The following is a 13,571-nucleotide window of genomic DNA, read 5'->3' as shown; positions in this document are numbered from 1 at the left end:
TTGAGATTACTCATGTCCTCTCATCAAGCCACCTCTAGGTTTCTCACAGTAGCAGAAGATGAAGCTATAAGCAGTCCACTCCCCTTCACGATCCTACTCAAGGTGCCACACACAAGGCAAATCTTCCGGATCAGAAAGTACCGCTACTCTGACTCTAGCCTTAGTCTTATTACTAAGAAAAAAACTTATTTTGACTTTTTCAAAATGTAATCCAAGATTTTTCTTGTTTCTATATAATTTTTATGTATGTGAACACGAATCCATCTTCTTTTTTTTACGTAAAAAATCCTCTTTTTTACGATTAAACTCTTTTAGCGTTCTTTTTTAGCGAATCTATTTCTATACAAAAATAGAGCATCTTATAAAAGTCTTTTCGAATAATTTTTCGTCTACCTTATCATTCTTCAAGGATCCTTTGATCACCACAGAAACTTTACGCACCAATAGTCAACAGGATTATATGTCACATATCCAAAGTTGCTCAAATGCTCTATAGGAATCCGCAATGCAATCTCTAGCTTTAGTTCAACGCTATCCAGGTCAAGAATCGCACGGAAAACTATATGAAAATGATGCCAAAAAGAGTATAAAATATCCGCTCATCATGCAGCTGGTTATCATTGGAGCATTCGAGTTGTTTATCGGCAAAACCTTAATATTGGGAGGGTCGTAAGTATAAAGCACAACGTACATGTTTGCCAACAACAATGTCTCAAGATCATGACCAAGGAGGATACAACCAGCTAAGTCACCCACCACAAAATTGATTGCCATGATTAGAAAGTGGTATGTCCATGCAAGAACTCTCGATCCCCATGGGTACGACTGACACCTCTCCAAAAGTCAATAAGTAATGGGACACATCTAATACTCAGCAGACCACCAATCAACTTGAGTATATAAAATCATGCATACTATTTTAACATGTAAGATAGTTCATCCGATGGCATATTCCCCAAGCAAGTCTTCATCCATGTCACCATGATGTTGTACGGCTCAAACTGTGATATATCCTCCTGAACCTCTCGTCATGGAGGCATGATTCTAAGTGCGTCCGCTACTAAAGCCATGGGTCACAACCATATCATCTTTAAAAGTCTCTTATGCATCCTCCAAGTGGTTCTCCATCAATGCATAACCCGAGATGAAATGCAACATCTTGAATGGTGATTGTACACTCACCCCACGAAACATGAAAAATATGCGTTTTAGAATGCCACGTCTCCACAAATTCATATAATAACGCGTTATCAAAAGTAAAATCTCTGATACGTGCAACATGCGAGAAATCCGCCTCCTCCAAATAGGAGACTAGTGTATCCAGTGGTCCCTCAAGAACAAAATGACATTAATCTCAATAAATATATTCTTAAACTGCATGTATCACTACAAGAAAACGGCTCTATTGCCATGCTTTTAAAAGGGCAGTGTCTGCAAGCGTGGCGATTGCTCTATCACCACGCTTTTGGTGATCTATCGCCACGCTTTTTATAGATTGCCACGTTTAAAAGCGTGACCGTATGTGGGAGATACGGTCACGCTTTCAAAGCGAGGCCATATGTGAGATACGGCTACGCTTTTAAAGCGTAACGATAACGAGAGATACGGCCACGCTTCTAAAGCGTGGCGATAGCGAGCGATACGGCCACGCTTCTAAAGCGTGGCGATAGCGAGCGATACGGCCACGCTTCTAAAACGTGGCGATAGCGAGATACGGCCTTGTCAAATTAAAAAAAATCCTTTTTTTTAATTTTCAATTCTTTTTTATTACCAAACCTATAAATATAGTATGCAATTTTTATCTTTTTCTTACAACCTTGTGCCCAACAAGTACATAACCGAGCTCAATATCCCTCTCTCAGAATCATTCCCAGCAATGTTTGGTGGAGCTGAAAAAAATGACACCAACATCAACAAAATGATTTCATTTCCTTTTCACAGAACATAATAATGAAAATGCTGACAATCACCAACCAAAGACATAACAATGAAGAAACAAGGAATAACTCTATTGGCAAGCAAGCTCAGTGCTTTTTTTCCTTTTGCAAAAAAGAAAAAAAAGGCAAAAGGAACCATTGAATTACCATGCAAAAGGGAGAAAGGAATCTAACCAATTGGCAATGCAGGATGCAACACAAGTAGGTAGAGATCAAATTTCAAGAAACAATTTAAGCAGAAATTAGGTATACTCGTCATATAAATACGAGAAGGTTCCAAAACTCGACGGACAGAATCTGAATTACCTCTTGAATGGTTTTCTTTAGATCAAAAGCATCTTCCACTCGAGCATCCAGGAAGGCCCATGTATCATGGAAGTCTTACAAGAAACAAGCGAAAGATGTATTAAGAAATGTCCTCACTTGTTACAACACCACATCAGAGCCACAAACAGCTTGTTATCTATCCAAATATAAGATACTATATTAATGGAGTGGGGTGGGGTGGGGCATAAAAGAATAAATTCCATTATTTTCCCCCTGATTACATACTTTATCAAGATACTACTCAAATTCATTGCCATGAGAAAATTGGCTACTATGACAGGCACAGTTCAAGAAAATAAGGAGAGTTTGAGAGAATGGACAATTGAACCCAGTTAATATTTTCTGGCTATTCACATACTGAAAAAGAGAGAAGGAGCAAAGGGGGGAATCAAATGGAACTGAATGAAGGATGAAAGATATCACAGCATCATTGAAGTAGGCTCCACAAAAGTCCAGAGTGATTACCATAAAAAGAAAAGCACAAAAACACACAAAATAATGGATGGAAAGCTTAAATTAACCAAAAAATACGAGAAAATTTGTATGCTCAGAAAGAAGGGGCAGAAAAACAAACCAGGAGATGTATCTGTCAGCATATAAATCTCGGTTGTCGAGTATATTCCTGCCAGGACAGTGCGCTTGGCATACCAATCAATATCAGATGCATTGTCACCTGCAGCATGCCAAATCTCATCCACCAGTATTGCCCTCTGCTTAAAACTAGTTGGAACATTCACTGGTTGAGCCTGTAATGCAAGATATATATATATATATATATATTAAAAAAAAAACTCAAAAGCTGCATGCAAGATATATATCCAATGCCTAATAATACTTCATAGTCAATTAGGTATACTCGTCACAATTTAGTCCAGAAATCATCACATGCCGCAGCCCCTTTTTTCTTTTATCAAGCAATATACATAATCGAATATATTCAAAAGTGTCCTAAGGTTTACTATTATGCAGTTTACCATTAATAAAAAAAGAGGGGGTGGTGGAGGTTACCTAATTGATCAACAACTTGGCCATAAGCCCATAACACAAAAAGAAACTTAAGAAAGTCTTCAGTCTTCACCCTTTACTGCTATGTACTTTTACTAGTTGCATGTTAAAATTTGCTTAATTTTATTCTTCTTTATGTTTTCCAAATAAACATCTCATTGATTCTAAAGCTAGTATAACTTATTTAAATATACTAAAGTTATTGTGAAATTACAACAAATATGCAAAAGTGAGTTGGTGATATGAATAAGCATGCCATGTACTGAAGAAACAAGCAATTCTAACACTCCATTGGCATTGCAAAAGGGTACTATCATACTATTTATTGCTATCCCTATCTTACTCTTTTGAGTTTCCTACAAACAAAAAAGAAAATGAAGATTTTGGTCTCAATACTAGTCTTAATTCAGGTTGATCCATTTTCATAATACAAATAAACATAACAAAACCTGATACTCAGTCTTGTAGATGTTAACAGCAGTTGCATGAAATAAACATATATTCAGCATGTTTTGCTTCAGTATCTAAAACATGAAATATAAAAATACGAGGTAACCCAAAAAAAAAGTACATGGCCAAACCCAACCTGTAAAAAATTGATTAGGTTGGTTCTTATTTTACTCCATACCTAATCCAAAACAAAGGAGAACACCACTCACATCAGATGTACGGGATTCCAATGTGGGTTTATATGCAACGTGAACAATGGCTAGCTTTTGTTGTAGGGTTGTCCTAAGGTTTATATCATACTATACTATCATAATACAACCATTGAAATCGTCCACAGCCAAAATTTTAGAATAAATAGCCATTTAAAAACTTATGCTCATAAAATTAGAAAGCATTGTAGTAAGTGGATTCAAATCCTCTCCTAAGCATGACACATCCAAACAGGAGCTGATACAATTCCACTTAAAAGTAATTTAACTTTTTCGGGAATTCACAGGTACAGACAGAATGCATTTATGCAAAGGTCAACCCTAGATCTCTTTGAACAAACATGCCCTTTATTTTAAAAATGTCAAAATGTTTAGTGATCCAAGTTAACTCTGTTTTCTCATACCATTAATCTCACTGATCCTAGATTCTTCAACTCTATATCAATAACTTTCTTGAATACTGCTGACCCTGAACTTTTTCCTTTTAAGAGAGTGGCAACACAATTTCGTCCAAATGCAAACGAGAATGTTGCTACAGAAGACCAAAGGAACAAGAGAATATCAATAAGTACACTTACTCTTAGAGTCATTGCCAGTAAAGTGTGCCCAGATTCAAGGCGTTGTTGCACTGCAGTTGAATGTTCAACCATGCCCTTTTGAAATGTAGAATCAACTTGGTCAAACATTGCTTTGCATGATTTCTCAAATGCGGGAACCACTGATATTTCAAAACTGGATTTGAGTGCATCCTACAGAAGAAAGAAATTATTTTACAATGGTGAACATGATGAAATTTTTTTTACAAAGAAAAATGTCAGATTGACCCAGATTGAATGAATATACATAGTTCAAGTGAAAGCAAGTGAGACACCTGAAGCACTTGTTTTCCAGTCGTCTGATACTGTGCTTGAATTTGCCTGGCAACAGTGGCTTCAAGTTTTGCATTGACTAATTTATCAAGTTGATTATTAACTCTTACAATAGGACCAATTTAAAGTGTTTTATCTTTCGAGTACTAAAATGACGCAAACCATTTTGATTATTAACTCTTACAATTATTGTGCAAACTTAAGAGTAAACTAGTGTCATGTTTCTTACTTGGTAGTATTCTGGACCAAGAGATGGAGAATCTATAAGCATCCATGTTTAAATCCTTCATGATCTCAGCATCTTCCTGCATTAGCAATGTTTTTCTTTTTTCAGAAGAATCAAAATGATTATGCCTAATTTCTCTGTTCTTGAATTGTTACATACAAGCTAATGATTCAGGTGATTTGAAGTACTGCACCTTGTAGCGATGATATTCATCCATGGCTATGTCGCCATTACTTCTATCTTAACTTTAAAATTAATTCCTCACACTATCTTATACTTCTGTACCTACTTAATGATGATCAGAGCATAAAGGATGGTTAACAATACAACCAAAGGTTATTATCTCACCAAGTACAATTTGATCAAACAAATTAGAAGCATTTATATATAAATATAAATTAAAGCTTTAATTTCAAAAAGTAGAAAATAACAGCTGCATAGTTCACACAGTTGAAAATCCATAATCATGAATTCTGGAAATTTACATAATCATAACACAATTCAACCAAATAATAAACAACCAAAAAAATAAAACACCAAAAGACAATAGAAGATACCTGCAGAGGCATCTCCAATCGGGACTGGGAGAAGGAGCAGGGGAGTCGACGAGCAGAGAGCAAAGGGGAACCTTATACTAATAAAAAAACCCTAGCGCTTCCCTTTCATATCAATCAGAGAATCTACGAAGCATATATAGCAATATAAGGCATGCTTTTTTATCAGACAAATGTGAGAATATGATATCGCATTGAAATTTCCTAGGCCCAGAAAATTCCAAAAAAGAAAAATGGAGGAGAGAAAGAGAGCTCACGGTGGCGAAGGGAATCTGAGAAAACGCAGCAATGAAGCAATGATGGCAGAGGTCTCAAAACAGCTCCGCGGAAGGGTTTCTTTTGGCTATCAACGGAGAGCTTGCGACGGACGGTGAGCGCCGAAACAGTCACCACCAGCGAGAGTCACCGCCGAAGGAGCAGCAATGGTGGGAGTTCCGGAAGAGAGAGTAACGATGGAGGCATTGCGAGCGCTGGGGTTCTTCGGAGGGTTGGGTTCTTCGCGGAGGGCTGGGATGAGGGGCTGGGGTGGGTTCTTCGAAGCTTTTAGGGTTCTGGGTTCTTTGAAGAGAAAAGGGGTTCTTTAATTTCGGAAGGAGAAGAACGCAGCGTGTAAAATCATGAAAGAACGCAGCGTTTTGTTGTTTGGAGGACCTTTTGGCCACGCTTTTGAAGCGTGTCAAAACATTTTAAAAGCGTACCTGTTTATCTCTATTGCTACGCTTTTTAAGTGTGGTAAAAAAAAGCGTGGCCAAATCTCCAACTAATTGCCACCCTAAAAAAACGTGGCCATAGATTTCTTTCGTTATGCTTTTTAAGCGTAGCAAAAAAAATGTGACCAAATCTCTAATCAATCGCTACCCTCATAAAAGCGTGGTCATTAACCACTTTTGGCCACGCTTTTAAAGCGTGGCAAGAAAAAAGCGTGGCCATAGGCCTTTTTTCTTGTAGTGTATACGATGACTGAATTTTCTTTTTACTTTATAATTATATTTTCAATCTATCATAATAAAATGAAAAAAAATACTTGCATAACATTTTAAAAATTTGTTTTTCTATCTCTAATATTTATCGAAATGTAACTATAAATATAAATGTTAAATATTTTCTTAAAATATATAAAAATATTAAAAATTATACAGTGCTAACTTGCTTAATCAAATATGATGTGTCTATCTTCATTCAGTCGATTAATATTAGTATTGTACATCATTTTTTAATGTGCCATTCCACTTTAATTTTTCCCTAACTTTCTACTTTGTACCACTCTCAAATAAACAAACAAACATCCTAAACCCTTTCATTCACTCCCAAACAAATAAAATAACTCTATCCCCTAAACTCTTTAACCCACTCAAACTAGTTGAGGCAACAAACGAAATTCCAATGCATTAACGTAGACAAGGTATTATATTTATAGATTTTATCATGTCATTTTCGCAGGCATGCATGAAAAATGAAGATTAATGCTGTATTTATTTACAAAGACAGAATATTGAGACAGAAATACAGAAATATAAAATTGTGTTTGACAGAAAAGATATGAATAAAAATAACGTGTCCAGAGACACTAAATTAATATATTTTATATCCATCTTGACAGAAAAGACACGAAAACACTAATAAAGTATACAATTTATTTTTCATTATTTTTTCATTATTCTTGTTATTTGTAATTATATTTTTTATTATTATATTCTTTTTAATTTTTTGAATGAAAAAAAAAAGAGAATTTATTCTACTTTATCATCAAATAGAATACAAAAAAACAAAATTTTATATTTTTATTCTTTATATCTTATTTTCAGTATTTTATCCTATTTTTAGAAATAAACGCAACCTAAGGACACAGATCTTCTTGGTTTTCGTAGGCTTGAAGGGTGCAAACGAATTTAATTTTCTTTCTCATTTTCACATGCATCGATTGGGAAAATTCCAGTATCATTTTCGTAATCTTCGAGAACAAAAATGGCATCCAAATTTTTTTTTGTTTTCACGGTTAGCAACAGCAAAAACTTTGTAATTTTTGTTTTTGTAATTTTACCTGTGAAAATGCAACCAAATGTATAATTTAATAAATTTCTGTACCTAATTTATTTGAGTAAATTATATTTTTTATTTAAACAAATAAAAGCCATAAACTGCGAAACACTAGCTATTAGGAGAATATCACCTCAATTTCTTAAAAAAAATAATCAAATCAAATTAACTAAATGACTAATATTCCAAACAAAGTAAACCCACACCTCCCTTAGCTTATATAAAGTTGTTGGAAATTAAGCACGAAAGTTGACCAAATTGAATTTTAAACTCTATCTACATGCTAACATTTTTTGGCCTTTTTTATATATATAAGTGGAGTAGGAGTAAATTAACATTAAGCTGCTTTATTTGTTTCGTCAAGATATTTGACAAAAGGTAAAAGTGTTGAATAATGAAAGAGCGCAGCTAATAAGAGCACTTTACTAATTCAAGAGCCGACATACAAATTTGTAATTACTATTCCATTTCAACACTTGATTTGGCACAAACCTTCTTGTTTTCGGGAGTGAATTTTCTCCAATAAAAAAAAAATAATATGCAGCATTTAATCTAATTATTTATTTTTTTTATTTATTTCTGATCCTATTTATAAAATTAAAAGTAAAAAATTATACTGTATTTTATCAAGTGTTCAAAAAACTAAAGAGGATTCATTTCCCTCGCTTTTCAGTCTTCATCATGTTCTAATATTAAAATCACTATAGTCGCAAATACATATAGCATGGCTTTTATCTCCCTTCCCTTTTCAATTACATTTAATTACGAGTTTTAACTACCATAATGCACAAATGGAATTTTTCCTTTCCTTTTGGGGGATTCTAGGAAAATTTGTTGTATATTATTTTATTTTTAAAAATCTTTAAAATAGTACAGAAACTAAATAAAAAAGAGAAGGTTTTTTTTTAAGAAATACTAAAATAACACTATTTTCCTCTTCTTTATTTATAAAATATATATTCTTTTTTACTATAATTTTTTTAAAAAAATTTCTTTAATCTATTTTAAATTTTATATTAATTAACGTTAACTTTATCTATTTTTTTAGAAAAATAATTTATTTTTTATAAGAATATTTTTTAGCAAAAAATTTATTTTTTGTGATTAAATTTTATTTACTCAAATATCTTTTAACAAATTTTTTTTATTGATTAAATTATTTGTTTTGTAAGATACCTTTCAATAATTTTTTAATTATTAAATCATAATTTTATCAAAGTTTTTTTAATAATTATTTTAATACTTTACTATTAATTTTTCGATATTAATACATATTATTTAACATTAAATTAAAAATTCTTACCACTATTAATATGTATAACATTAATATTAATAAATAATTTGTTTCATAAAATTATTAACAACTTTATCAAAATTTAAAAATAATTCAAAATGGATAAATCCCAAATTTAAAAAAGATTTAATTACTCTGCAAGTTCCTATAGTTTTATCGAATTTTCAATTAGAACCATATAATTTTTTTCTTTTCAATCAGGTCCCTATACATTAAATTTTTTTCAATTTAGTCAAAAATGTATAAAATAACAGAATATTTTATTTAAAAAACAAATATTCTCACGATTGGGTTAAAATAGTTAATTGAAGACATCTCTATTTTTTAAAATACCAAAAGAACCCTTGGTATTTCTAATCAGCCCTAACTTGTTCTCAGAAGTTCTTCAGCAGTCGTTGCTCTGCTCTAATATGTTCGTGCGTCACTTGTCTCGTCGTGCCTCGCGAACTCCTTCCTCGACCAACTCTCCCCTTCCCTCTGCTCCGCACTTCCCCAAATCACCCCCGATTGCGCCCTAGCCACCGTCATTTTTCGACTGGCCCATGGCGCCTCCTACACCGCCATGGCGCGCTGCTTTGGGATCTCCCTCGCTTGAGTCCTGCTGCGCTTTTTTCACAGTCTGCAAGATCGTGACTAATAAATTAGGGTACCTCTTCGAGCTACGCACTGATTCGGAGAGGGTTGCGGTGGGTTTAGGGTGGAGCTCGCTCCCCAATTGTTTTGGCGTTGTAGGACTGGATAAATTTGCGATTGAAAGAAAAATTTTGGGTGAAGAAGATAGGTTCTTGATGGTTCAGCCATTGGTGGATTTTGAAGGTAGGTTATTGGATGTTTCAGCTGGATGGCCTAGTACATTGCATCCCAAAATTGTTTTGCATCACTGATGCGGTATTTTACAACCCACAAACTAACCGGCAAGTGCACCGGGTCGTACCAAGTAATACCTTACGTGAGTAAGGGTCGATCCCACGAGAATTAAAGGATTAAGCAACAATAGCATTTGATAGGATTAGTTAGACAAACAGAAAATAGTGTTTGGAAGTTCAAAAGTATTAACAGTAAATTCAGAATATTGAAGACAGACAGATAAATAAGTTGGGAATAAAATATTGAGAAAACAGTTAAGGTTTCAGAGTTATCTATTTTTCTGGATTGATTTTTCTTACTAACTATTTTAATTATGTATGATTTAATTCATGGTAAACTATATGTGACTAGACCCTAATTCCTTAGACCTTCGTAGTCTCCTCTAAAATTCATTAACTGTCAATTCCTTGGTCAATTAATTCCAATTAGAGGGTGATGATCAATTTCTAGTTTATATGTGATAAACCCATTTGTAGGGTTTATCTTGTATTGAATTTAAGAGATTTTATGACCTTTTACCCACATTTATTCAATGAAATGGCATGGTTTTGTAATTGTCTCCTTATTTGTTCTTAAGTGTAGAAACATGCTTTCTAGACTTTAAATTAGCTAAATTTAATTCACCTTTGATTCCACTAGATGCCGTGATATATTTGTTAGTGATTTCAGATTGAAAATGCTAGGAATGGATCAAAGGAGTGAAGAGAAAAGCATGCAAAGTGGGGAAATCATGAAAGGCCAAAGAATTGAACTCGTCCATGGACGCACACGCGCACCAGGCACTTGCGCGCACCTTGCGAAATACCCCATGGACGCGTACGCGTGCTGTGCACGTACGCGTCAATGCTGAAATATGATTTTTTTTTTTTAATGAAAAACGTGGCCAGCGAATTCAGAATGGTTGTGAGACCCAATCCCAACCAACTTTGGCACCGAAATACTATTTAAAGCCAAGGATTGAAGAGCAAATGGACTTTTAATCATTCACACTCATTAGGATTAGTTTAGAGTTAGTTTTAGAGAGAGAAGCTCTCACTTCTCTCTAGGATTAGGATTAGTTCTTAGATCTAGGTTTTCATTCACTCCTTCTTCCACTTCTCTCTCTCTCAATTCTTTGTAGTTACATTCATTCTTCTTCCATTCTTTTGTTGTAATTTCCTTTATGTTGTTTTTGTATTTTATTGTAGATCTACTTTTGTTCTTTCTTTTTTCTTTCAATTCAATTAGAGGTAATTCATAATAATTTTGTTCTTTCTTATTGTTGTTGTTAATTCCTTTCAATAATTGTTGTTAGATTCTATTCTTATTGTTGATTTACTATGCTTTCCTTTTGTGTCTTTCAAGTGTTTGATGAAATGCTTGGTTGGATTTTAGAGTAGAATTTTATGCTCTATATCTTGTTGTTTTGGAGTGAAAGAGAATTACAAAATTAGATACATCACAAGTGTGAATGCAACTTTAATAGAAGGAAATGTAACATTCGTACGGATAAATTAAATGCTAATTTAATTTGGATCCAATTTAGACAATTAGACCCCAGGGCACACGCATATATGACTTCCGTAATCTCTTGCTAATATTTAAATGCACATAATAATAATAATAATAATAATAATAATAATAATAATAATAATAATAATAATATGTGTGTGTGGCTGTGTGCTCTTTTGCCACCATTTGCATTTGCTACTTGTTATACTGGCAAGCTGGTGTACGTTTTCAACCGACTGTGTCTTTTATCGTGGAAACATGAAAAACCTGTAGCGTTCTGTGGTTTAAGGTTCGGTCCATAAATCATCATCATATTGAGAAAATGTCACTTTTCGTTTTGTCTTGTACGTACCAAATAAAAATTGTTATTACATCTTGAAAATGAAACAAACGTGTCCTCGTATCCAATGAGATAATTAGCTCAATATGAAAACGGATTGATACTATCTGTTATAGCGAGGTAAATTTTGCTCACACATTAGATGTTTTAAATTACAAAAGAATTAAAAACTCTTTCGGAAGGAGGCAAGTGACTGTTGGATCGCCGTTGGAGCTCTTTATCATAGGATAGATTTCCAAAATAAACTAAGAGAAAGAATATAAAATAAGAAGACATTATATCTAATTGAATACTTTAAGATAATAAATGAACAAATTTTTTATTTTTTTTAATTTGGGATTAATTTTACTATTTTTTACATTTGTAACATTAATAATTTCATCCACCACATATGAATATTCATCTATACACTGTCGTACTACATTATGAAACACGTCACTCGAACCACTTCGAAAAGACTTTTGATGTGTCACCTTGAATACTCCTTAAACCAAACCGATTAATCATCAGCTCTGATACTACTTATTGAGTCGCCATGAGAACCTCTCCACCACCACCAAAAAAATTTTATGAAAAAATCAAGTGAGAGAACATAAAATAAAAAAATACTACATCCAACTTAAAACTTACTCATTTTATATTTTTTCATTTGATTTTCCTTCGAAATTTTTCTAGTAAGCGAGAACTCTCCATAACGACCCAACATTAATATATAGTTATATACTGATTAACTAAACTTGTTTAGTTGTAACGTTGGAGTAAAATACTTTTAAAAAAAATAGAAATAAAAGTAAAATCAGAACTAAAGGTAAAAGTAAAAAATTATTATATATAGATATAATTATAAAAATATATTTTTTAGAATCATAAATAACTAGGTTATGACGTATATAAAAATATTTCTTTTAATAAAATTATAATAAAAGCCCAACCTTCTACAACAAACAACAACAACAACAACAAAGCCTTGTCCCACTAAGTGGGGTCGGCTACATGAATCAAACGACGTCATTGTGCTCTGTCATGTATCATGTCTACATAGAGACCGTTTACATGTAGATCTCGTTTGACCACCTCATGGATGGTCTTCTTAGGTCTTCCTCTGCCTTTCGCCCTTTGTCCATCTTCCATCTCATCCACCCTCCTCACTGGATGTTTTATCGGTCTTCTTCTCACATGTCCAAACCACCTGAGACGCGATCCAACCATCTTTTTCACAATAGGTGCTACTCCAACTCTCTCCCTTATGTCTTCGTTTCTTATTTTATCCAATCACGTATGACCACTCATCCATTTCAACATCTTCATCTCTGACACACTCAACTTATGCTCATGCTCCCCTTTAGCCACCCAACACTCTGTACCATAAAGAATAGCCGGTCTTATAGCGGTGCGATAGAATTTACCTTTAAGTTTTAAAGGCACTTTTTTGTCGCATATAAAACCAGATGCACTCCGCCATTTTGACCAACCTGCTTGGATCCTATGATTTACATCATGTTCAATCTCTCCATTATCCTGTATGATGCACCCAAGATACTTAAAAATTTTAACTTTTCGTAGGATGTTTTCTCCAATCTTCACCTCTATATTAGGGTTTTTCCTTCTCAAACTGAACTTACATTCCATATATTCCGTCTTGCTACGGCTTATGCGCAGACTATACACTTTTAGAGCTTCTCTCCATAAGTCTAACATCTTATTTAGATCTTCTCTTGTCTCTCCCAAAAGGACGATATCATTGGCAAAAAGCATGCATCATGACACAGACTCTTGGATGTGCTCTGAATACTTCCAAGACTAATGTAAAAAATTATGGACTAAGGATGATCCCTGGTGTAATCCTATACCAATAGGGAATTCCTCTGTCACACCACCTTGAGTCTTCACACTAGTTGTGGCCCCATCATACATGTCTTTAATTGCCCGAATATATGCGATCCTTACTCTCCTCTTTTCTAAAAC

At 33.8% G+C, this 13,571-nt stretch overlaps 1 protein-coding gene across 5 annotated transcripts; it reads right to left on the bottom strand.

Annotated features, from left to right (window-relative positions):
* Positions 1-540: 540 nt before the first annotated feature.
* LOC107483766 (uncharacterized) lies at positions 541-6,168 on the bottom strand. 5 transcript variants are annotated; one of them, XM_052256594.1, is made up of 9 exons: positions 5,835-6,168; positions 5,581-5,703; positions 5,217-5,311; positions 5,027-5,102; positions 4,800-4,876; positions 4,507-4,677; positions 2,839-2,974; positions 2,244-2,317; positions 541-1,889 (listed from the first exon to the last, which is right to left on the bottom strand). In XM_052256594.1, the coding sequence occupies exons 3-9, from the start codon at positions 5,238-5,240 to the stop codon at positions 1,845-1,847; spliced, it is 603 nt and encodes a 200-aa protein (XP_052112554.1). In that variant the 5' UTR covers positions 5,241-5,311; positions 5,581-5,703; positions 5,835-6,168; the 3' UTR covers positions 541-1,844. The 5 variants fall into 5 exon arrangements, with proteins under 5 accessions (XP_052112554.1, XP_052112544.1, XP_052112580.1 ...); XM_052256584.1 differs by having other exon boundaries at positions 5,217-5,308; XM_052256620.1 differs by lacking the exon at positions 5,581-5,703 and having other exon boundaries at positions 5,217-5,308.
* Between the last annotated feature and the right edge of the window lie 7,403 nt (positions 6,169-13,571).

The sequence above is a fragment of the Arachis duranensis genome, chromosome 1, assembly GCF_000817695.3.
Source record: "Arachis duranensis cultivar V14167 chromosome 1, aradu.V14167.gnm2.J7QH, whole genome shotgun sequence".
NCBI lineage: Eukaryota > Viridiplantae > Streptophyta > Magnoliopsida > Fabales > Fabaceae > Arachis > Arachis duranensis.
This window is presented reverse-complemented; position numbering and strand designations above follow the sequence as displayed.